The 22,368-nt window shown below is 42.9% G+C and overlaps 1 protein-coding gene across 1 annotated transcript; it reads left to right on the top strand.

Moving 5' to 3' along the window:
* The first annotated feature begins 15,711 nt into the window (after positions 1 to 15,711).
* RPRM (reprimo, TP53 dependent G2 arrest mediator homolog) lies at positions 15,712 to 16,041 on the top strand. Its single transcript, XM_054723510.1, has one exon. The coding sequence runs from the start codon at positions 15,712 to 15,714 to the stop codon at positions 16,039 to 16,041; it is 330 nt and encodes a 109-aa protein (XP_054579485.1).
* Positions 16,042 to 22,368: the final 6,327 nt, after the last annotated feature.

Raw genomic sequence — 22,368 nt, 5'->3', positions numbered from 1 at the left:
ATATCTGATTAGGGTTTAATATCAAATATATGCAAGGAACTCATACAATGCAATAGCAAATAAATAAATAAATAAATAAATAAATAAATCTTTAAAAAATGGTCAAGAAACCTGAATCAATATTTTTTTCAAAGAAGATATACAAATGGCTGGCAGGTATATGGAAAGGTGCTCATCAGTAATCATCAGGAAAATGCAAATCAAAACCATAATGATATATCATTTCACACCTGTTAGGACAGCTACTATAGAAAAGTCAGGCCCTGGCCGGGCAGCTCAGTTGGATAGACCATCCTCCCCATACACCAAGGTTGTGGGATCAATCCCCAGTCAAGGTACATACAGGAATCAACCAGTGGTGTGTAAATGGGTGGAACAACAAATTAATGTTTCTCTCTCTCCCTTCCTGTCTCTCTAAAAATCAACAAATGAAAAGAAAAATTAAAAAGTCAGAAGATAGCAAATATTGGTGAGGATGTAGAGAACAGGAAACCCTAGAAGGGTTTAATACAATACTATTAGTGGGAATGTAAGTTGGTACAGTCATATTGAAGACAGTATGGAGGTTCCTAAAAAATTAAAGATAGAACTACCATATGATCCAGCAATCTCATTTCTGGGTATATATACAAAGGAAATAAAATCACTATATCAAAACTAAAAAAATATTCTAACTTAGTTTAGTCTTTTCAGATCAATTTCCAATAATTGAGTAAAAAGATCATGAATTTTTTCTTCAATCTATAAAATAGTAAAAGCCATGAATATTAAATCTTCACATTCTAAGCATCCATTGCCATTTCTTCTATTGCTTTTCAGTAGAATTCTGTTCATTGAGAGACCAGTACTCCTTAAGATGGTATTATTTGTTAAATAGGACATAACAGGTGCTGTGTTCCCCTGTTAGAGACCTACAATCCACATTCACAGATTAGAAACTCTGAGAAATTCTGTAATTAAAAATGTGCATGTTGGCTTTTTAATAGCCAAAATTTCTCAAACATTTCACCATGGACTTCTCTGCTGAGCATCTATTTAAATTTCACAGAACATGCTCATTGAAGTGTTATTCACAGCAGTCAAGAAATAAAAGCAATGGATGTCCATCAATGGGTGAATAGATAAAGAAAATGTGATTTATATACAAACATATTAAAATATTATTCAGCCTAAAAAAAGAAGAAAATCTTGCTATTTGCAACAAAATGGATTAACTTGGAGGACATTATGTTAAGTGAAAATTAAGCCAGACAGAGAAACAAAATACTACATGATCTCACTTATATGTGCAATCTAAAAAGTCAAACACATAGTAACAGAGAGTACTATGATTATGAGGGGCTCAGGAGGATGGGGAAATGTTGTACAAACTTTAAGTTATAAGATTAATAAATTCTGGCGACCTAATGTGCAGCATGGTGGCTATGATAATAGCAAGGCATTGAACATTTAAAATTTACTTATAGAGTAGATCTTTCTCCCCCCCCCAAAAAAAATGGTAATTATAACAGATATGTTAATTAGCTTGACTGTGGTAATCATTGTACAATGTATACATGTACTCAAACATCACACTGTATGCCTTAAATATATACCATTTTTTGTTTGCCAATCATATCTCAAAAAAGTTTGGAGGTTAGTAATTTCATTTGTACGTAGTAATTACTAATGACAGTCTACCCTGCAACAGTGAAATATAAGTTAGGATTGAGAAAAAGCAAGCAAGCCCCAACAACTTTCCCCTAAATGTCTAACTGCTATCCAAAGAATCTTTGGACAATAGGGGACATGAAGAGATGTGAAATGTTTAGAAATTAATCATTTTTAAAGTGGGATGGTGCTTCATATTTTTTTTCTGGAAATTCTCATTTGTCCATGTCTTCTAATGTTGAAAATAGCTTTAGATGTATCACAGATGCATTATCCAGAATCTGGTGAGTTTCAACAATGCTACTAGAAATTTCAACAAGAGCTTCCTAGAAATTAAATACAAGGCAGGTGCTCCGGTGAAGGCTGTGAAGATTACAGACTACTGGGTGGATTCATGAACCACCAAAAACACCATTAGCTGAGTACGACATGGAGCTAGTTGGTGACTATCAAAGTGAAAGTGGGTCACCAGGCAGCCTGAAAAAAAAAATTATTTGCAAGGCATCACTAAAGCTCTACTTGAAGCATAGTATTATGGTGCTGGGTTATGGAGAGACAAGCAGTGCCTAAAAGAACACCCTAGCAAGAAGGACTCAGAGTCACTGCTCACTGTGAGTGAATGCGACATGCCGATTGCAGACATACTGCAAGAAGAAAGTCCGTCATTGCAGAGAAAGAACTAAAATTCACTGTGTAGAAATGCCTTTTTTGGTCATTTTAGTCAAGTTCACCTTGGGTATTATGTTCTCTTTCACAAAGGTGCCCAGCAGGACTGAAGAACTGAAACCAAAACTGGACATGTATGTTCTGAATACTGTCTTCAGTGAACTACAAAATAAAGTTCTAGAAATGAGGAGCCACTTTTGTCATTGGGCTCCCAGTCACCTGTTGTTATTTATTTAACACCTAAGGTACAGGACTTTATATGTACTCTTCATGGAGGTTTCATTTACCTTAATAATTCTTAGCACCGCCTGAATTATTTGCAAATTTGACTTTTCCATTCTGCTGCTTAAAACTCTTCAGTGTCTTCCCATGGTTTTCAGCTGGAAAAACAAATTCTGTAAGATAACATAAAAATCCTTTATGGTCTGGCCTCTCCCAACTCTTTAATTGCTGGAGGCTAATTCCAGCAGGTCATAAATGCAAGAAGTGCATCAAAAGGTTGATGAACCTTGGGGCTTCAGCAGGGCTGAAGATCTACATATTATTGCCTGCTGCCAGACAGCTGAGGGCAGTTCCCCCAATCTGATAATCTTTTACTGTTTACCAAACCTTACCTTTGATATGCATATCTGCTTTGCTTTCGGAAAAAATCTATATACATAAAAGCCTAAGTGACCAAAACAACTGAACAGACGACCGAACAGGCTGCATGGGCAACCAGGCCAACAGGGGGGTTAGTGAGGGGTGACCAAATGACTGAACAAGCAGGCTGCATGGGGTGACCAGGCCAGCAGGGGGGTTAGTGAAGGACGACCAAACGACTGAGTAGCGGGCTGCGTGGGGTGACCAGGCTAGCAGGGGGAGCAGTGAGGGGTGACCAGGCTGGCAGGGGGAGCAGTTGGGGGTGACCAGGCCAGTGGGGGGCAGTTGGGGGCAACCAGGTTGGCAGAGGGGGCAGTTGGGGGTGACCAGGCATCAGGGGGGTCAGTTAGGAGTGATCAGGCAGGCAGGCAGGTGAGCAGTTAGGAGCCAGTGGTCCCGGATTGTGAGAGGGATGTCTGACTGCCGGTTTAGGCCCGATCCCCACGGGGATCGGGCCTAAACCGGCAGTCAGACATGCCCCGAGGGGTCCCGGATTGGAGAGGGTGCAGGCTGGGCTGAGGGAAATTTCGTGCACTGGGCCTCTAGTGTGTTAATAAAAAGCTAGGGGTCCGGACATTCGGAGAGCTTAGTCACTAGAACTGAGTTTCCATCTGGATTTCCCCCATGCCTTCCAAATTTATATTTCATGGCTAGTATTATTCATTTATGCACAGCCCCATTTCCAGATTCTTGAACCCTTGCAGCTGTGGAAAGACCCTAGCATTTAATCACTCCCCATTTTGTAGTAGCCAATACTCCAAAAATACAGAACTACTTGAAGATGCAAAAAAAGTAAAACACACCTTCTCTCACACCTGGGTGCCTTCAGCACACCTCACCTGGCTAACTCCTCTTCTAAGTCATCCTTCAATACTCAGCTCACTATCATCACCCTCTCAATGACCCATTCTGGATTTGATGCTATTTACATACCTCCCAAAGAATTGATCATAGTTTACAATATTTGCCTGTAGATCTGCCTTCCCAATTACTGGAGGGCAGAGACTGCTTCTCTTAGTTCTTGTCCTAGTCCTTTCAGGCTGCTATAACAAATTACCATAGACTGGGTGGCTTAAACAACAAACATTTATTTTCTCACATTTCTGGGGTCTGGGAAGTCCAAAAACAAGTGATTGACAGATTCAGCATCTGGTGAGGGCATTCTCCCTGGTTCATAGATGGTCATAGTCTCGATATAATTTCACACAGTGGAAGGGACAAGGAATATCTCTGGGGTCTCTTTTTTATAAGGACACTAATTCCGCTCATGGGAGTGGACCCCTCATGACCTAATCACCTCCCAAAGGCCCTACCTCTATCACTTGGGAGTTTAGATTAGGTATATGAATTTGGGGGGACGCAAAGACTCAGTCTATAGGCAGTTCTATACTTCTAAATAGTGTTATATACATAAAAAGGCCCATACAACGTTTCCTGAATAAATACACTAATTACTTGTCATAAAATTCTTGGAGGGAAAGGAGAAATGATTGACCTATGTTGGTAGGTGATTTGCCCAAGGACACCTATCATATTGACTTTTAAAACGTCTTTAAAGATAGACTTCTCAACTGCAAAATCACAGATGTGCATACAGTAAATGTTGGACTATTCTTGTCTCCATTATCGGTGTATAAATAAATGCTGCCACTCCCGCTTGTTATCTGAAAATAAGTGACCTTCATTGTTTCTATCTATTGCACCCACAGATTTGCAGAAGACATAAATCTTCATGAGTTTAAATATACAAGTCTAACTTCAACATGCTATGGGAAAGATTTTGTTTTCCTCCTTGGTTTACAGGATGATTTCCCCCTTGTAGTTTTATATACATTTTCAAGAGAAACATGAAACAAACATACACTTGCCCTTTGGAAATAGAAGATACAATCCTGCCTTAGATTAATGGAACTGAAGCTGAGAAATTGGAGAAATTGCATCTTTCATGCCTCCTTGCAGCCACCTGCTTCTGCCCCATTTTGAAGCTGGTGCAAGTCTTGTTTCTTTAAATGGGAAGGGATGCACAAGTAGCACTGAAGGCTTTATGCCACTTGGAGACTTTTTCACTTTAAAGTCTAAATCATGCAGACTTTACATAGTGGGCAGAAAATCAGATTGAATTAATGACAAAAATTCCATGGAGGCAAAAATTGTCTGTTCTGCACATCTAATAAAAACAATGCCACAGACAGGTCTACCACGGGTCATTCTGAAAACTTCTCAGCATGTTCAGTGGTCAGAATTTGTAATCAAACTTGGAGGTGAGTTATTACTTATTTTTCTCTGCCCTTTATTTCAACAACAGTATAAAGGTATTAATAGATGAGAACATTGTGGCTGCTGCTCACCAGTTATTCCATGTGCCTGTGCATTGAGAGAAAGCTCTGACTCAGAGAGGTCACCTGTGTCACACAAGGGCAGTCTTCACTCTCCTCCCACAGAGAGATGAGCACTGTCACCAGAGGGCATCAGGTCGGAGGTCCAGGGAGTGTATTTAAATAAAAGAGGAAGAGGCAAGCACTTGGTTTAACCTTTATTACTTCACCCACTTGCTGACTGCTTTCCTCTGATCTACCTTCAACAACATAGATGCAAAGATCAAAAGATAAATTAGGCCGATACAGTCTTTACACTTTAGAACCTTAAAGTTTAAAAATTTTGTTTAAAAGTTTACATATTTTCAATTATAAAAAAAAATAGACACCTGAAATTTCTTACTTAAGTTCTGAAATTCAAAATCAGAATGAAATAATTTTATTATTATGTACCTATTAATGGACTATTTAGGGGGACAAACTTAAGTTAAAATATCTTCCCGCCCTAACCGGTTTGGCTCAGTGGATAGAGCGTCAGCCTGCGGACTGAAGGGTCCCAGGTTCAATTCCAGTCAAGGGCATGTACCTTGGTTGCAGGCACATCCCCAGTAGGGGGTGTGCAGGAGGCAGCTGATCAATGTTTCTCTCTCATTGATGTTTCTAACTCTCTATCCTTCTCCCTTCCTCTCTGTAAAAAAACCAATAAAATATATTTAAAATATATATATATATATATATATATATATATATATATATATATATATATATATATATCTTCCAGATACACAGTTATGTTCAATGTAAAGCAATGCAAATATAAATGTTTTTAAAAATAAAATAATAATCTATATATATAAAAGCCTAAGCAACCATTCAACTGTTCAACTGTTCGATCGTTCCACTGGTAGCTATGATGTGCACTGACCACCAGGGGGCAGACTCTCAACACACAGGCATGGAAACATGGAACAGACTGATGAATCTCAGAAGGAAACGGGGAGGGGGGAGGGAAGAGATTAACCAAAGATCTTCTATGCATACTAGAGGCCAGGTGCATGGATTCATGCACTGGTGGAGTCCCTTAGCCTGGCCTGTGGAGATCGGGCTGAAACCGGCAGTCTGACATGCCCTGAGGGGTCCCAGGTTGTGAGAGGGCACAGGCCAGGCCAAGGGACCCTACCAGTGCACGAATCTGTGCACCAGGCCTCTAGTATATAAATAAATTCTAAATCAGGGTGAACTTTCTAAGTTTAGAAATAATTTTAAGAAATCTCTGCTAAGTCCATATCTTCCTGAACACGTAGCACATGTTGGCTTTGCCAATGGCAGCAATGCCCCAGATAATAATGCTTTTACATAGGGTCAGGGGCCAATCTCTGGAACACACTTCAGCCTACATTTCCTTCTGCAGTAAATCCTAGGAGACAGTCTCTTTCTCTCTTAGACAACTAATGCACTGTATTAAAAAACAGCTTTATTGAGCTATAATTAATACACAAAGAACTGAACTTTTTGATGAGCACAATTAAATGAGTTTGGACATACCTAATACCCATCATATCCTCACTATTACCAATCAAGGTAATAGACATATCCAACAACTCCCAGAGTTTCCTTCTGTTTCACTGGGGCACTTGTTTGTTTGTTTTGTTTTGTGGCAAGAACACTTAACATAATATCTACCTCCTTCATAAATTTTTAGGTGCACATTACCATATTGTTAACTCCTGGCACTATGTTGTACAGCAGATATCTGGATCTTAATCATTGAGCATAACTGAAACCTTATATCCAATGAACAAGAGTTTCTCATTTTCCCTACCTCCCTGCCTCTGGCAATCACCATTGTGTTCTATGCTTCTATGACTTCGACTATTGTACATACCTCATATAAATGAAATCATACAGTATTTGTCCCTCTGTGACTAGCTTATTTTACTTAGTCAAGGTAGATCTTATGTATTAATAGGATTGGCTTAACTTTGTATTTCATGGAATTCATTTTATTTCCTTTTCTGTCCTAAGGTTGTATGGCTGACCAAGAAAATGGTAGAAGATTATGTTTGCCAGTGCGAATGAACCATGGCCTTCACCATCCACTGCTTACCATTCTTTTCCAAGATCAGCCAGGAAATCAACAAGATGGATGTGAAAGGTCTCCAGGGGTGGGTTATTTCTAAATGTCTTCTGGAGGATGGCTGTGTAATCTACATAATCTGAGACTCCGAATAGCTTTCATGTACCTGGCCCCAAGTGATAAGGAGAAGGCAAACTCAAAATGCCCGCTCTGCTGGGGCTGATGTTGGATATATGCTGTAGACCTTGCATTTGGTTAAGGAAACTGTTAATTTTGTGACAGCAACTCTAGAGTGTTTATAAAATGAAAAGCTCATATAAGAATTAGCAACAATTTCACACCCCAGTTTGATGCCTGGGCAGATGTTATGGGAGCATTCTGCAAGTTCATTAAAACAGGTCACAGTTGGCATCACCAGTGAGTCACCTGTCAAAAGCATTATGTTAGAGACTTGTCTGAATCTGTGTCCCCAAGAGGGGTCTTATGTAAAAGAACTTTCTCTGATGTAATAAATGTGTTTTCCCCTTAAAAGTTTTTAAAAAGTCTAAAAATAAAAGCAATTAAAAAATTGCTGATAAAAAATGTTGATTCATTCAGGTCCTTTGTCTATTTTTCATGTGGGTCCTTGTATAGGAACAGCATTTCCTGGGATACTTGCTATAAAATCAAATTCATATTACGTGAAATAAGCTTGTCACAGAAGGACAAATACTGTATGGCTTCATTTATATGAGGTATCTACACCAGTAGACATATGTAATCAGAATCCATGTAGCTAAAAAGAATATAGCCCAATTTAACAGACAAATGAACTAGAAAAATATTTATAAATATATCATACATACAGTTAATATATTTGATAAAGACTTATTATAAGCCAGTATAATCAATATGAATGATAAAATATCACATGAGAAATAGGCAAAGGACCTGAATCTAAACATAAAGATTACAAAGTAAGATATACAGTTCTGTAACACTTATGTGGAAAGGTACCATTTTTTTCCTATCAGATTTGCAATGATAATTTTTAAAAATCATAATATTTGATGCTCAAGAACAGCATTTCCTGGGATACTTGCTAAAAATGCAAATTTATAGGACCCACCTCAAACCCACCAAAGTATAATTCCAGTGGATGAACCCAGGAAGCAAGTTAGGGAAATTGCTGCAATTGGCTTGCAGTCAGACCTGGGAATCATTCATTTCCTATCGCCATCCAGGTTACATTAGAGCAAGCTTGAAAAGATTACTCTAAGCCGTGGTTTTCAACCATGGCTTGTCTATTGCATTGCTTGGAAATTTTTTTTTTTTAAATACACACTAGGGTTCTGATTTAATCCTTATGGCTTTGATTTGATTATAAAAAAATGTAAAAGCTCATTAGGTGATTCTAAAATGTAGCTCACGTTGAAAACACCCCAGAGAGTGTGATAAAATGGATATTTGTATGCTTACCAAATGGCAGTGAAAATTGGTACAAACCTTTATTACAATTCGGCTGTGTTGCTTTTTAAAAAAAATAATATTGTTCTCCCTAAAATTGCAATTTTGTAAATTTATCCTATCTATGTAATCTACATATAGAAAACATTTATTTGCAAAAATGTTCTTTATGTGTAATTGATTCAGTAGCAATATTTGAGAGCAGCATAACTGGTCAGCTATAGGGCAATTGCTTAGTAAATGATGGTATGTTCACATAATAAAGTGCTATATACTCATTAAAAGCCTACATATACTACATTTTTTTATGTCATGAGAAAATACAAGGTTAAGGAGGAAGAGTAAGATATAAATTGTATTACTACATGGTCAAGACTAAGCTAAAATAAGCTTAGGAAAAGAAGGGATGAAAATATTCTTAATAACTAAGGGTTATTATATTTGAACTCTGGGGAGATAAATGACTTTTAGGTGTTATTTTCTAAGTTCTCTGAATGTCAGAAATGTATATCTAATATTTATGTTCAGTCTAATTTAAATATTTAGGACTTTTATTGTGGTAAAGTATCTATAACATAAAATTTACCATTTTAACATTTTGAAGTATCTAAGTCAGTGGCAGTAAGTATATTTACATTGTTGTGTAACCATCACACTTTTTCATCTTACCCATTAATCTTCTCCTCCTAGTCTCTGAGAAACTATTCTACTCTTGTCTTTTTAATTTGCTTATTCTAGGTATCTATACATATATAAAAGCCTAATATGCGGAGTTCGACCTACTGGGAGTTTGATTGCTCGCTATGATGTGCACTGACCACCAGGGGGTGGCATAGTACAGAGGAAGGCCCCAGCCAGCAGCCTGCAGCCGCTAGGGACCCTACCCGTGCACGAATCCGTGTTGAGTATGTATCAGAATTTCACTGCTTTTTAAGGCTGCATGCATGTGTACACCACAATTTGTTTATTCCTTTATCCACTGATGGGCATTTGGGTTGTTTGCACCATTTGGCTATTGTGAATAACACTGCTATGAACCTGTTCAAGTGACTGCTTTCAATGTTTGAGGGTATATACATTGAAATAGAATTGTTGGATCATGTAGTAATTCTATGTTTAATTTTTCGAGGAACAGTCATACCATTTTCCACAGAGGGTGCACCCTTTTACGTTCCTACCAGCAATTCACCTGGGTTCTGATTTGAACACACACTTAGAATTCTTTACCTAACAAAGTCAATCACTTCATATGGAAATCTTTCTAAAATGTGTCACTCACTTTCCAGCCTTCTTAAAAGGAAATATTAAACAAAATGTAACCTTTATTTATTTTAATAATTTATAGATATCGATGCCCCCTCAGGAGCTGCAGAAAGATACTTTTGCTTGAGATCTTGCTATGTTCTACTAGACACTATTCTAAGTCATTTTCAGAGACCAAATCAGTCCTTTCAAAATCCTGTGAAACATCATTCCCATTTCACAGATAAGTAAATGAGATACATGAGGGTGATGGAACTTTTCCAAGATCACGCAGCTAGTAAGTGAAGAGAGTAGGATTCAAAGTCCATGACTTTGCATGTGTTGTTAGACTCTTAATCATCTAAAACTGTTTGTCTCTTTATTAACTATCTCCAAACTAATATAGCACACTTTTAGAAAATCTGTGTATGTCATTTGATTTGCTTTCTCTTCTGGAGGTGCTCCTGGTGGCAGTGAAGCACCTACTGCTTGCCATTTTCTTCTCTCCAACCCACATGTTGCTACTGATATCCTGTCACCATGAAAAACAGATAAAGAAGAAAGTTAAAACTGTGTAAAAAGTAGAAGTACATAGGTTTGAGAGAGAATTTGAGGGGTCTATCTAAGGGGAAAATATATGAATTTACATATTTGAAGTGCATGGTATCTCTTTTGGTAGTTCAATGACCTATTTTGCTTTTTTCTGGCTGTGTGTGTGTGTGTGTGTGTGTGTGTGTGTGTGTTCCAGATGCTGAGTCTACTTTTTAAAAAATATATATTGTTATTGATTTCAGAGAGGAAGGGAGATGGAGAGAGAGAAACACCAATGATGAGAGAGAATCACTGATCAGCTGACCAGGAATCGAAGCATGACCTCACACCGGCAGGGCCTGCGTCTACTTTTATGAATGAACTAGAGTCCTGGTGCACAAAATTCATGCATGGGGTGGGGCATTGTCGCTCAGCCCAGCCTGCACCCTCTCCAATCTGGGACATCCCTCTCACAATCCAGGACTGCTGGCTCCAAACCGCTCACCTGCCTCTGCCTGATTGCCCCTAACCGCTTCTGCCTGCCAGCCTGATCACCCCCTAACCACTCCCCTGCCAGCCTGATCGACGCCTAACTGCTCCTCGGCTAGCCCAATTACCCCTAACTGCCCTCCCTTGCTGGCCTGGTCTGCCAGTCTGGTCGCCCCTGACTGTCCTCCCCTACAGGCCTGGTCGCCCCCAACTGCCCTCCCCTGCTGGCCTGGTTGCACCAAACTGCCCTCCCCTGCAAGCCTGCCCCCCCCCCCCAACTGCCCTCCCCTGCAGTCCTGGTCGCACCAAACTGCCCTCACCAGAGGGCCTGGGTCCCCACCCCAACTGTCCTCCCCTGCAGGCCTGGTCCCCCCCACCAACTGCCCTCCCCTGCTAGCCTGGTCTCCCACAACTACCCTCCTCTGCTGGCCTGGTCCCCCCCAAAAGCCCTCTCCTGCTGGCCTGGTCCCCCCCAACTACCCTCCCCTGTAGGCCTGTTTCACCCTAACAGCCCTCCCCTGCAGTTCTGGCTCCCCCCAACTGTCCTCCCCTGCAGGCCTGGTTCCCCCCAACTGCCATCCCCTGCTGGCCTGGTCCCCCCCAACTGCCCTCCTCTGCTGGCCCAGTCACCCCTAACTGCCCTCCCTGCTGGCCTGATTGCCCACAACTGCCCTCCCCTGCAGGCCTGGTCCTCCCCAATTGTCCTCCCCAGCTGGCCTGGTCTCCCCCAACTTCCCTCCCCTGCAGGCCATCTTGTGGTGGCCATCTTGTGTCCACATGGGAGCAGCCATCTTGTGTCTTGGAGTGATGGTCAATTTGCATATTACTCTTTTATTAGATAGGATGTGAGTGCTTAGTCTTACTCATACTTACATTGTGTAATATAATGTAGCTTATTTTTTTTAAAAAAAAGCTTGCCTCAAAGTAATAAATATCCTTTCTATGTCTGATATTTTCTTTTCTTAAATGTCTGTTGAATATTTTCAAAATACATGCAAAGAAAGAACCAAGAAAAAAGGTTTTAACATTGAAAGCCTCTGGTCGTACATCAAGACTATTTAAACTATAGACCCAGTGAGTACTGTTTATAGATGACCATCAATACCAGCCTGGAATATCTTGGCAGAATGTATTTATTATATGTCATAGATATTTCCTGGAAAGAACAGATAAGTGTTTCTTTCCTGTGTAACATGCTTATTGTGAAATGCTGAAAGTCAAGCCTTCTTTCCAATGATGAAGGAGAGGTCACTAGTTAAATATAACAGCGAGTCCTGTGTGTCAAAAGCCTTTTATCATTATGTCACCCCTTCCACATCACCGGCTATTATTCTAGAAATTGACATTTCTTAAAGGATTCTTTTCCACTTCTCTAGCACTTTCCTTAGGAAGCAGGTGAATATAACAGTTGTAAAGGTGAGAGGAAAATGTTCACTCAAAAAGGAAAAATAAATAAAAGTTTCTTTAGAGAAGCTGTAGCAGCCAGATTCCCTTAGGTGTTGTAATGAGGGAGAGGTAAATGTAGTTTTGTACTACAAGGGTGAATTTCCATCTAAATGCTCCAAGCAGCCTTATTCAACAAAATGAGGGGGTTGGGGGGGGGGGGAATTGGGAGAAGATAAAGGAAACAAACCCACATTCCCAAAGATCAGAACTAGTTCAAAGGAATAGCACATTCACAGTTTCCTGACTGGTTGGTTAGAGCTAAAAGAAATAAACAAAGTCACAGTGTTACTTTACTTCTTTTAAGATTATGCTCCCCAAATCCAGAGGTTTGACATTATAAAATGTTCACTGGACTCCAAGATTTAATCATTTTAACACTGACTGCTTGCCAAAAACACTAATACTATCAATATCAACAAATACACTCAAATTCTGATAATGAGGAAATTAAAAATTTTAGGAATTGTTTATACCTCAAGTGTACTATGCTGAACCTTACAAATGTACTATAACTCTATTTGTTTTTGTTACATAACGAAGGAGCTATTCTCTCGCTATTTATCAAAACCCAACTTCTACTAAACACAAAATCCTGTGCAAATTATTATTGCTGGGAGTTGATCTCTATTCTCCACCTTTTGCTTTTCTAAATTCCTACTACTTGCCTCTGCCATTCATTTTAATATTGCTTCATATTGTCTGAAAGTCGCCTGTAATTTTTATATGTATGTTTTATTGTTTTGTGTTAATCCTCACCAAAGGATATTTTTCCATTGACTTAGAGAGAGTGGAGGGAGGGGGAGAGACCGAGAGAGAGAAACATCAATGTGAGAGAGACACATGGATTGGTGGCCTCCTGCACAAGCCCCCATCCAGGGCTGGGGATGGAGCCTGCAACCGAGGTACATGCTCTTGACCAGAATCAAACCCATGACCCTTCAGTCCACAGGCCGATGCTCTGTCCACTGAGCCAAACCAGCTAGGACTGTTTTATTGTTCTTAAGTGTCACCCATATTAACTAAGATAGACTGATTGTATAGTGAATTTTAAGTAGGTTGTTTTCTAATCAATTAGTAATTAGAAAAAAGAAATTATTGGGAGCGGAGCCTTCTTTAAGGCTAATATAAACATGGGAAATTAGAGCAATAAACCAGGTGAATTTCGGACAAGGCCCAGCAGCATAGGTCTTGAGATACTAAACATCCTCCCAAAAGGAAAAAAAAAAAAAATGCTATCTAGAAGGAAGTAAACTTATTGAAGCTAATATACAATCAAAAATTGAAAACTCTTAACTGAAGAGTTTTATCATGGCCACAAAATAGTACAAAAACATTTAAGGAAACCTCTGAATGGAATAAATGATGTTTGGGGAAACAAAAATTAGAGGGTTTAACAAGCATATAGAATGGAATTGAGAAGAGAGTTGAAAATGTAACAGCTACTTGTTAGGTCTGATCAAATAATCCAATCGATATCTCCCCTCCCCTGGGAAACTGACCTTTAGACCACTTCACAACTGACATTCCGCTTAGACCACATTCCATCTGCTAAGACCAGTAACTTTCCCCTCCAGACTTGCCCAGGATCCAGACCAGACAGGCCCAGAGAATTCCCCTCCGAAAAAGCCCACCCAGAGTCCTTTAAAACCCCTGACTCCCTGTCCCTGGGGGCTGGTACCATTTTGGGGCACAGCCCATCTGGTCTCCAGATGATCTAATAAATTCATAATTCTTTACCACATTTGACCTCGTGCATTCCTCCTTTGGTGACCATAACACTACTATGTTATAACAGAAAGTTAGTAGATGTATTCTATCAAAAGTTTGGACTATGCTTCAAGGTTTCCAGCTGAAAGAAAACAGTTGAGGCAGGTGGGGGGGGGGGGGGGGTAGGAAGGGAGAGAAGGAGGAAGGTAGAAAAAAAGATTTAAAAAATCTAGAGTTTAAGAAATAATCTGACAGGTTTATAACATTTCACTGAAACTGACAGCAAAATTATGAGTTGAATCTTCAATCAGGCCCCTAAAACATCTGTAGTTTTGTTTTAAATGACTAAAGTGAAATACATCAGGTTATGGAAAATGGGGAGGGTTTCCAGCAGTTGGCCAGTATTCTAGGTGATGGATGTGATGAGCAGTTCCCTTAAACAACTGATTTACTGCCAACAGAGAAAAACATTAGAAACACATCCTAAAATTCATCTGCAATTACGATTACAAGAGTGGCTGGCCACTCTGCCCACCTTCCCCTCCCTTACCAGAGCCCTGACCCTGCGCCTGGCAAATACCTTCACACAAACGCCACCAAAGAACAACACCTCCTTCCCATAAACCCCTTTCCTTTGCCCTAAAAATCAGTATAAAACCCGCTTTGCTCTGTTTTCCAATAGCTTCCTTTCTCCCTCTCTTTTTTCCTTCCTCCCACCTTTTCTTTCTTCTTTTCCTCCTTCCCTCTCTCCCTACTTTTCTTTCTTCCTAAAATCAATGCTTTTTTAAAAACTACACACGGGTCAACCCTACTCCACTAGAAATCCTTCCCAGGCTCTCAGGTGAGACTGTCAGTCACAGGCATTCGCACCCACCATCTGGCACCTGGGATTCCTCGCCACTTTCCACCGCTCAGAGGTGAGAGGGGCAGAGCTGGTGTGACCCAGTTCTTCGGAAACTTTCAGCCGATCTCAACCATCCCCCGACCCGAAACTCTTGAATCATCCATCAAGCCAGAAAGGTACAACGACCTCTGCCTAGCCTTTTGGAACTGGAAAAGAGGCGGAGCAAGAAAAGCAGGACCGGGAGGTTCGCATCTTTGCCCTACCGCCGCCCAACCGCAGCGGACGCAGAGCCGCAGCGCGGCCGGAAGGGGCCGCTGTTTACTCAGAGCAGCGGCCCAGCCGCGGCCGCGCCCGCACCTCCCACGCCCCTCCCGGCCCAGCCTCGCCAAGTTCCTGCAGCCCCCAGTGGAGCGGGCGCCGGGAACGAGCACCGCCCGGTAGCAGCAGACGGCGCAGACCAGCCAGGCTGCGGCGCGAGTCAGAAAGGCTCCTCCTGGGAAACTCTCACCGGCCGGGGACTTGGGTAGGAGAGAGCGAGCAGCTCCGGGGCGCGCAAGTCTGCAAGTGAGTGCTCCGCTCGGCACCTGTTCCTCTCGCGCCACCCGCCTTCCCAACCCCTCGGACCCGCGCCTCCCAGGCGCCCTCCCGCCCCGGCGATGAATCCCGCGCTGGGCAACCAGACGGATGTGGCCGGCCTGTTCTTGGCCAACAGCAGCGAGGCGCTGGAGCGCGCGATGCGCTGCTGCACCCAGGCGTCCGTGGTGACCGACGACGGCTTCGCCGAGGGCGGCCCCGACGAGCGCAGCCTGTACATCATGCGCGTGGTGCAGATCGCCGTCATGTGCGTGCTCTCGCTCACCGTGGTCTTCGGCATCTTCTTCCTCGGCTGCAACCTCCTCATCAAGTCCGAGGGCATGATCAACTTCCTGGTGAAAGACCGGAGACCGTCTAAGGAGGTGGAGGCGGTGGTCGTGGGGCCCTACTGACCGGCCCTCCGGCCCCCCGCGGCGGCCGCCCCACACCTCCCCACCTCGCCAAGCCCGGCCGCGCCCCCTGACCGTCCGAGACTGGGCGAAGCAAACCTGTCGGAGTCAAATTATTTCTCTCGACTTCTGCCTTTCGGGATGAGGCGACCTGTTTCTCGCTCGCTCTTTGGAAGTCCCCGTGCCTGGCTGTAGGAGGAGAGCGCCCGGACTCTAGACCGAGCAGCAAGTGGCGAGAAGAGGGAGATTAGGGCGCACACTTGGGAAGCTGCCGCTAGCTTGGGATGCGGGAAAACCGACGGGGCAAAGGCTCTTCTCCGCCCGCAGGTGGGCCAAGCTCTGGGGGCAGGTGGAGAGGGCGGGCAGGGGAGAGACCCAGCAGCACCGAACGCCCGATGGCCTGGAAAGTGACCCGTGCCTACGCCACGTAACAAAACTAATGGGGACACAGATCCGTGTCCGGATTTGCGCCCATTCTCTGCCTTTCCTCCCAGCCCTGGCGGGAGAGGCGATAAATACCTTTGCTTGATTGCAATGTGCCGTTTTAAGTTTTGTTTTTGTGTTTGTGTGTGTGTGTGTGTTTGCTTGAATATAAATATTGGATAACTCTTTTTCTGCCCCAGTGACCTGTTTGCCTGCCCGGGAGTTAAGGGTTTTGTCGTCGTGGGGGAAAGGGTGGGGGAGGGGGAGCCTGCGAATGTGAACGGGGTGAGTTGTTTCTTTTATTTCATTCACAACTGGGTCTTTGGAGAGGGGGGCTGGCGCCCCAGCTGCCCCCCCGGCAAAGACCCGAAGTAGAACTCTGTATGTAGCTCGTGACTGCACGATTTATGCCACAAAAGCGCTCTTGACATTCGTGACACCGTTTTGACTCTTTTTTTTTTTTTTTCGTGTTTAACATTTCCTTAATAAATGCAATATTTAAGTGTGCTTTTTTCTGGCCTCTTGGTGGTCATTGTGCGCTCCCTGCAGAAGGGAACGGGCCCAGGGAATTCGCTTTGGAGAGCTGTGATTCCACTCGTGGTTCCCACCGAGGGACGGGACAGAGTCCTGAGGCCAGTGAGACGCGGCCGAACCTCAGGCACAGGAGGCAGCATCCTTTGTCTCCTCGGACAGTTAATATTTTATATTTCCTTTAGACTCAGCTCTTCAGCCAGGCGAGAGGACAGGAGGGCCCAGTGGGAACATTACACTTCCCTGCAGGCTCAGGCTGCGGGTACACAGGGTTACTCTGCTAATGAAAGGAAGAGAGGGCTTGGCCAGCCTTCAGGGAGGGCGTCTTTCCCCTGAGCAACCAATATCATCAAGAAGGCATCAGGATGCTGCTCAAATAAATAAATAAATAAATAAATAAATAAATAAATAAAAATAAAATAATAAATTATTGAAATGTGAGGAAAAGTAGCTGCTAAAAAGCACATAGTGATGTTAATTCTCCCTGGGGTAAGCCATTGTTACAAAAACGGGATGCATTGTCTCTGCCCAATTAACCGTTTTCTAGAGAAAGGATGAGATTTAAAAAGAGACCATCCCCCCCCCCCCCCCCCCCCCCCGGCCCCCTGCTTGTGAATTTACAGTAATCAAGCCCAGGCCAAGCAGAACAGTCCAAAGGGGGGTTAGCCAGGTTCTGAATGTCAGAGATGAGGATCACAGCCCAAGCTGAGAAAGGGGGCCAGAGTGGAGCTACAGATGGTCTTGGGCACAGTTAGGGCTCAGAAACTGAACAGTTTTGGAAAATAGAGAAAACCGTGAGTGTGAACCCCCCCCCACCCCAACCCCCCCCCCCCCTGCAAAGGATACAATAGTTTCAAGCTTGAACTTGGCAAGAGGTTTCCAGCAGTTTATTTTTATGCCCGGGTTAGGGTCCTCTGCTATTCGATAGCAATGAAAGACTTCACAGTAGCAGATACAAGACTAAAAATTTTAATAACAGCCCAGTGCCCCTTTTACTTGGGAAGAAGCACAACTCGTGTAAACAGCGTCAGTGACTCAGAGGGTTGGGATCAAGAGGTCTGAATGTCCTTTAACATCCTGCCCACTATTAAGTGTCTGCTTCATTCTCAAAGTAAATCTTGCCAGGAATTATGACCCAGAACAACTTTTTGCATGCTAAATAGTATCAGGCTTGAAAAGGATTTTGATGGTTTGTCTATTGTCTTCAGCAGGTAAGGGTTGGCTCGCTTTTTGTGTTTGCTTGTCTGTTTTGAATCTGGGGAGAGGAGCAGCGTCAATGTGTAGTCAAGGGCGAGTCATGGAGGGCGGCATGCTTCTGCAGATGTTTAGGACAGGAAATGGAGACTTGGTACTTTGTGGATAGTCTCTGTGGCACCCAGCTAACCTGCTGCCTCCATGTTTCAAAAGGAGAAACACAGAACCACCAGTGCACTCTGGGACTAACGTGGCATTTAAATTGAACTCAGTGTTTCTGTGGCTGCAAAATCTGCTGAGGGTCCCTTTCCCCCACAGGTTTATCAGCCCACCAGTGAGTTCAGTGTTGTGTGGAAATCCATTCTGGGATAAAAACCAATCAGCTAGGAATCTTGCGTTGGACTCTGCTGTGTGGGAAGTACATGTGTAGAGCAAGTTTCAGACGCAAGAAAGGTTTCACACCTACAGGTCAGTTATTACTTGTTTCTAGAAAACCGAGATTTCTATTTAAAGCCGAAGTCTTAAAAGTTGAGAGAGAGAGAACCTGCCCAAGTTCCCTATACTCTCTTCTCTACTGCTACTATCTCTGCTTCTGTCACTACCATCTCCTCCAGCCTTGTTCCTCTAAATACTTCTTCACACCGCTTTCCTCGCCACTGCACCTCAAAGAGCAAAATTCCATTTCTTTTTACTTCAACAAAGCATATTAATTCTCCTACTCCGAGAAAGTGTGGTTGTCTGACAAACCAGAACCTGCAACATTTAGTCCTGAGGTAGCAAAGATACGTGAACTGAGCTCTGTGATCCATGGTCTATGCATTATAGGGAAATGCACAGAGTCTGAAAATATCATAGCTCTGGGGACCATTTCCTGCCAACAACTCTTCTCTACAGCTTCTAGGTCCATTTGTTACTTAGAGAGATGCCAAGTGGCTCTGGTTTTTATAGATGAGGCAATGTGTACAAGAAGCTTTTTACACTCCCTATTCCCTGTGGCCACACAGCAACCACTTTCTGAGGCCCCACACCACTCCCTGTCTCTCTCTGCTTTTGGCTCTCGTTTTCCTAACAAATGCATTAAATGAAACTTTTAAATCCTGTTCGGAGTTTATGGAGTGTCAGTCCTTCTCCACAGATGTGCTACAAGGAAAGTGAGTTTTAAAAGTCACTCTTGGGGTTTCACATAAGAAAAACAATGTCACCTTTAAGAAACTGGGAATTGGGAAGAATAGATGCAAACCGGCAGATTTTTATCATCCCTCACTTAAGTCCACCATTGGGTCAGTGATTAGTGGGAAGCCCCGACAGAGAGAGAGAGAGAGAGAGAGAGAGAGAGAGAGAGAGAGAGAGAGATGGCTTCCTGTAAAAGCTTGCTATATATGACATGGCCCGTGGGGAGGTATCTGATACTTCCTGAAACTGTCTGGAAACGGATCAGAAGCAGGGAGAGGTTTTCAAGGGACACAGCAAGTGGATTAGTGGGGTTGTAACCCTCACAGGCTGTGCAGACAGCCACTGATGCCTGTGAGCCTAATTGGGTGGCCTCCATATAAGTAGCTTAGCTAATTGCTGATAAGTGGTATTTTTCTCAAGACTGGTGTTATGAATCCTTCCACTCTCTAAAAGATGTATCAAGAATTTGAGCACTGGACACAGTGAAGACTGCTTGAGGGAAGTCAAAGCACAGAGGTCACACGACTGTGTTAAGTCCAAGATCACACCGGCTCCGGGTGCATGGTCCCTGCGCCTGGTTTCTGATTTCCAAGCCACCTGGTCTCTCATTGGGTCCTGGGTCAGCCCTGTTACCGAGTGTCCCTGCACTAATTCTGAGGGAGGGAGGGAACGGCACACTGACCATAGTGTAAGAACGATTGGTTCTGGTATCTAAGTACCTGAGTAGCCTCCTCCCTAAAATGAGGAAGATGGATTATAAAACATTCCAATTCTGAGATTCTACTGAATTCGTTTGTTTCATATTTCCTTGTATCTTAACATGTTTTTTAGATCTCCTCAATAGGTAAGTTAAAAAACATATTTTACCGTTCCAATCTTGGTCCTCCAGGTAGAAAATCCCACCCCCAACAGTCAAATGCTCCTTGACTCTGGATATGTATGCTGTTTACAATAATCTAAGCAATATTCCGGACACCTAGCCAGGCCTAGGTAAACAGCAGTTTCTCAGCTGACAGATGACACATCAGCTAAGGCAGTGCCTTCAATATTCCAGATCTCTGTGTTCTCACTGGATGAAGCAACGAAAACGGAACCCAGCGCACTTGGGAGCAAGTAATCAGCAAGTGGTTCCCATAGGTGTACACACATTTGGACTAACATATGCCATTGTTTATTAAACTTCGTGTGTATTTCAAAGCTAAGTAGCCAGTTTTTCTCCCCTCAAGCATGTTCCCCTTTGAGCTTCTGCAACAGCGCACAGCAGCTGTCCCCATGGTTTAGAGCCTTCCTTAGCCCTGGAGTATTATACTTTTCACTTTGTGGGGGAGGGGTTGCAATGCCAGGAAAGAATTTCAGGGTTCAGTTTGTTCTCTAAGACTCAAACCCAGTTTGAAAGCCTGTTGAAGCAGCAAGTCTACAGCAACCCCCCAAAAAGGAATCAATAAATCTGTTATCTACCTGCCAAATCCCACTTAGATATGTGCACAATAGCTCCAATGGGATATGATACAGTCACCTCCACCAGTGGTGACTATTTCCTAGTGTCTGAATTTACATGCTCAATGGTTAATTGCTTCCGTGGCCAATCTCACTCTGTCCTCCTTTCCAGATACATTTGTATTGTTTTAAACACTTCACATGTTTGAAAGTCCAGGATTATATTTATAGCATCAACTGAGATTTTAAAATTCATGGAAAGTATAGGTTAGAGGGAAAATAAAGTAGATGATATTATCAGCAAGTCATAAATCATTTACAGTGATAACAAAATAATCTGAATGTATTATTTATATTTGAGAAATTAAAAATATTTCAGAGGGAGCCTCTACAGGGACTATTATAAGGATAGCTAGATGCATTTCAAAATAATCCTTAGGAAGCTTGCAAACAGTGGCATGCTTTTAACCCAAATAACAATATATACTAAGTGAGAATAAAGAAAGCAAATTTTCATTTACTTGATTATTTGTGTATGTTTTGAAGAGATGATAGGTACATAGTATCCTTTTCTAAATATATGTAGCTGGGTGCTTCCTGACATATTGTTGAGTGTGTAAATGTAGGCAGTGATCAATACATAAAAGTCAAACCATCTGAGATAATGTTGCAACAAAACTCCGCCCTGCCCCCATTTTAAACTGGTTTCCATTAAATAGCAATATTTTCTAAACTCATAATTCAAACAAATAGTGCTTGTTAAGCACCCATGTGTACATGGTACATTATAATATACTAGGGGCCTGGTGCACGAAATTCATGCACTGGGGTTGGGGAGGTCCCTCAGCCCAACCTGCCCCCTCTCACATACTGGGAGCCCTCAGGGGATGTCCTACTGATGGCTAAGGCCCGCTCCCCGGGGAGCAGGCCTAAGCTGCAGTCTGGCCTCCCTTTGTTGGAGGCAACTGGGCTGATCAGGGGAAGGCACCAGCCCCATCATCCCGCTGCTATAGCCACTATCAGTCACCGTAGCCACCAAGGTGTTTTCATCAACACGGACTCTAGTCCCTTCACCAAGAAAAAATGACAACTTTCTTTAGGCATTTTCAAGATGTGTCTTTCATAGGATATGCATTTCTTTTTTTTTTTTTTTAATCCTCACCTGAGGATATGTTCCCATTGATTTTTAGAGAGTGTGGAAGAGAGAGGGAGAGACAGAGAGAAACATCAATGTGAGAGGGACACTTTGATTGGTTGCCTCCTGTATGAGCCCTGACCATGGGCGCCAGGCTGGGGGCGTGGACCCAAACTGCCTCTTGGTGCTGGAGCATTCCCAAGCTGCTGGGGGCACTATGGTGACATAGGATGTTCCTGCCCCGCCCCCAGCCCCTTGGCGGCTGCACCTGTAGGCTCGAAGTGGCCAGGGGGGCATTCTGGGACCCCTGCCGCCCAGAACCTAAGTGCGGGCCTACAGTCTTGGAGTGGCGGCCTGGGTCCAGAGGATGTTTACGGGACCCAGGCCGCTCAGTGCCCGCATATGCAAATTAACCGCCATCTTGTTCGCTCTGGTTG

Source organism: Eptesicus fuscus, chromosome 11, assembly GCF_027574615.1.
Source record: "Eptesicus fuscus isolate TK198812 chromosome 11, DD_ASM_mEF_20220401, whole genome shotgun sequence".
NCBI lineage: Eukaryota > Metazoa > Chordata > Mammalia > Chiroptera > Vespertilionidae > Eptesicus > Eptesicus fuscus.
Note: the sequence above shows the minus strand (reverse complement) of the source record. Positions and strands in the feature narration are given on the sequence as shown.

What these genes read in the sequence shown, in the direction of transcription:
- RPRM (XM_054723510.1), top strand. Translation starts at nt 15,712, where the DNA reads ATGAATCCCGCGCTGGGCAACCAGACGGATGTGGCCGGCCTGTTCTTG.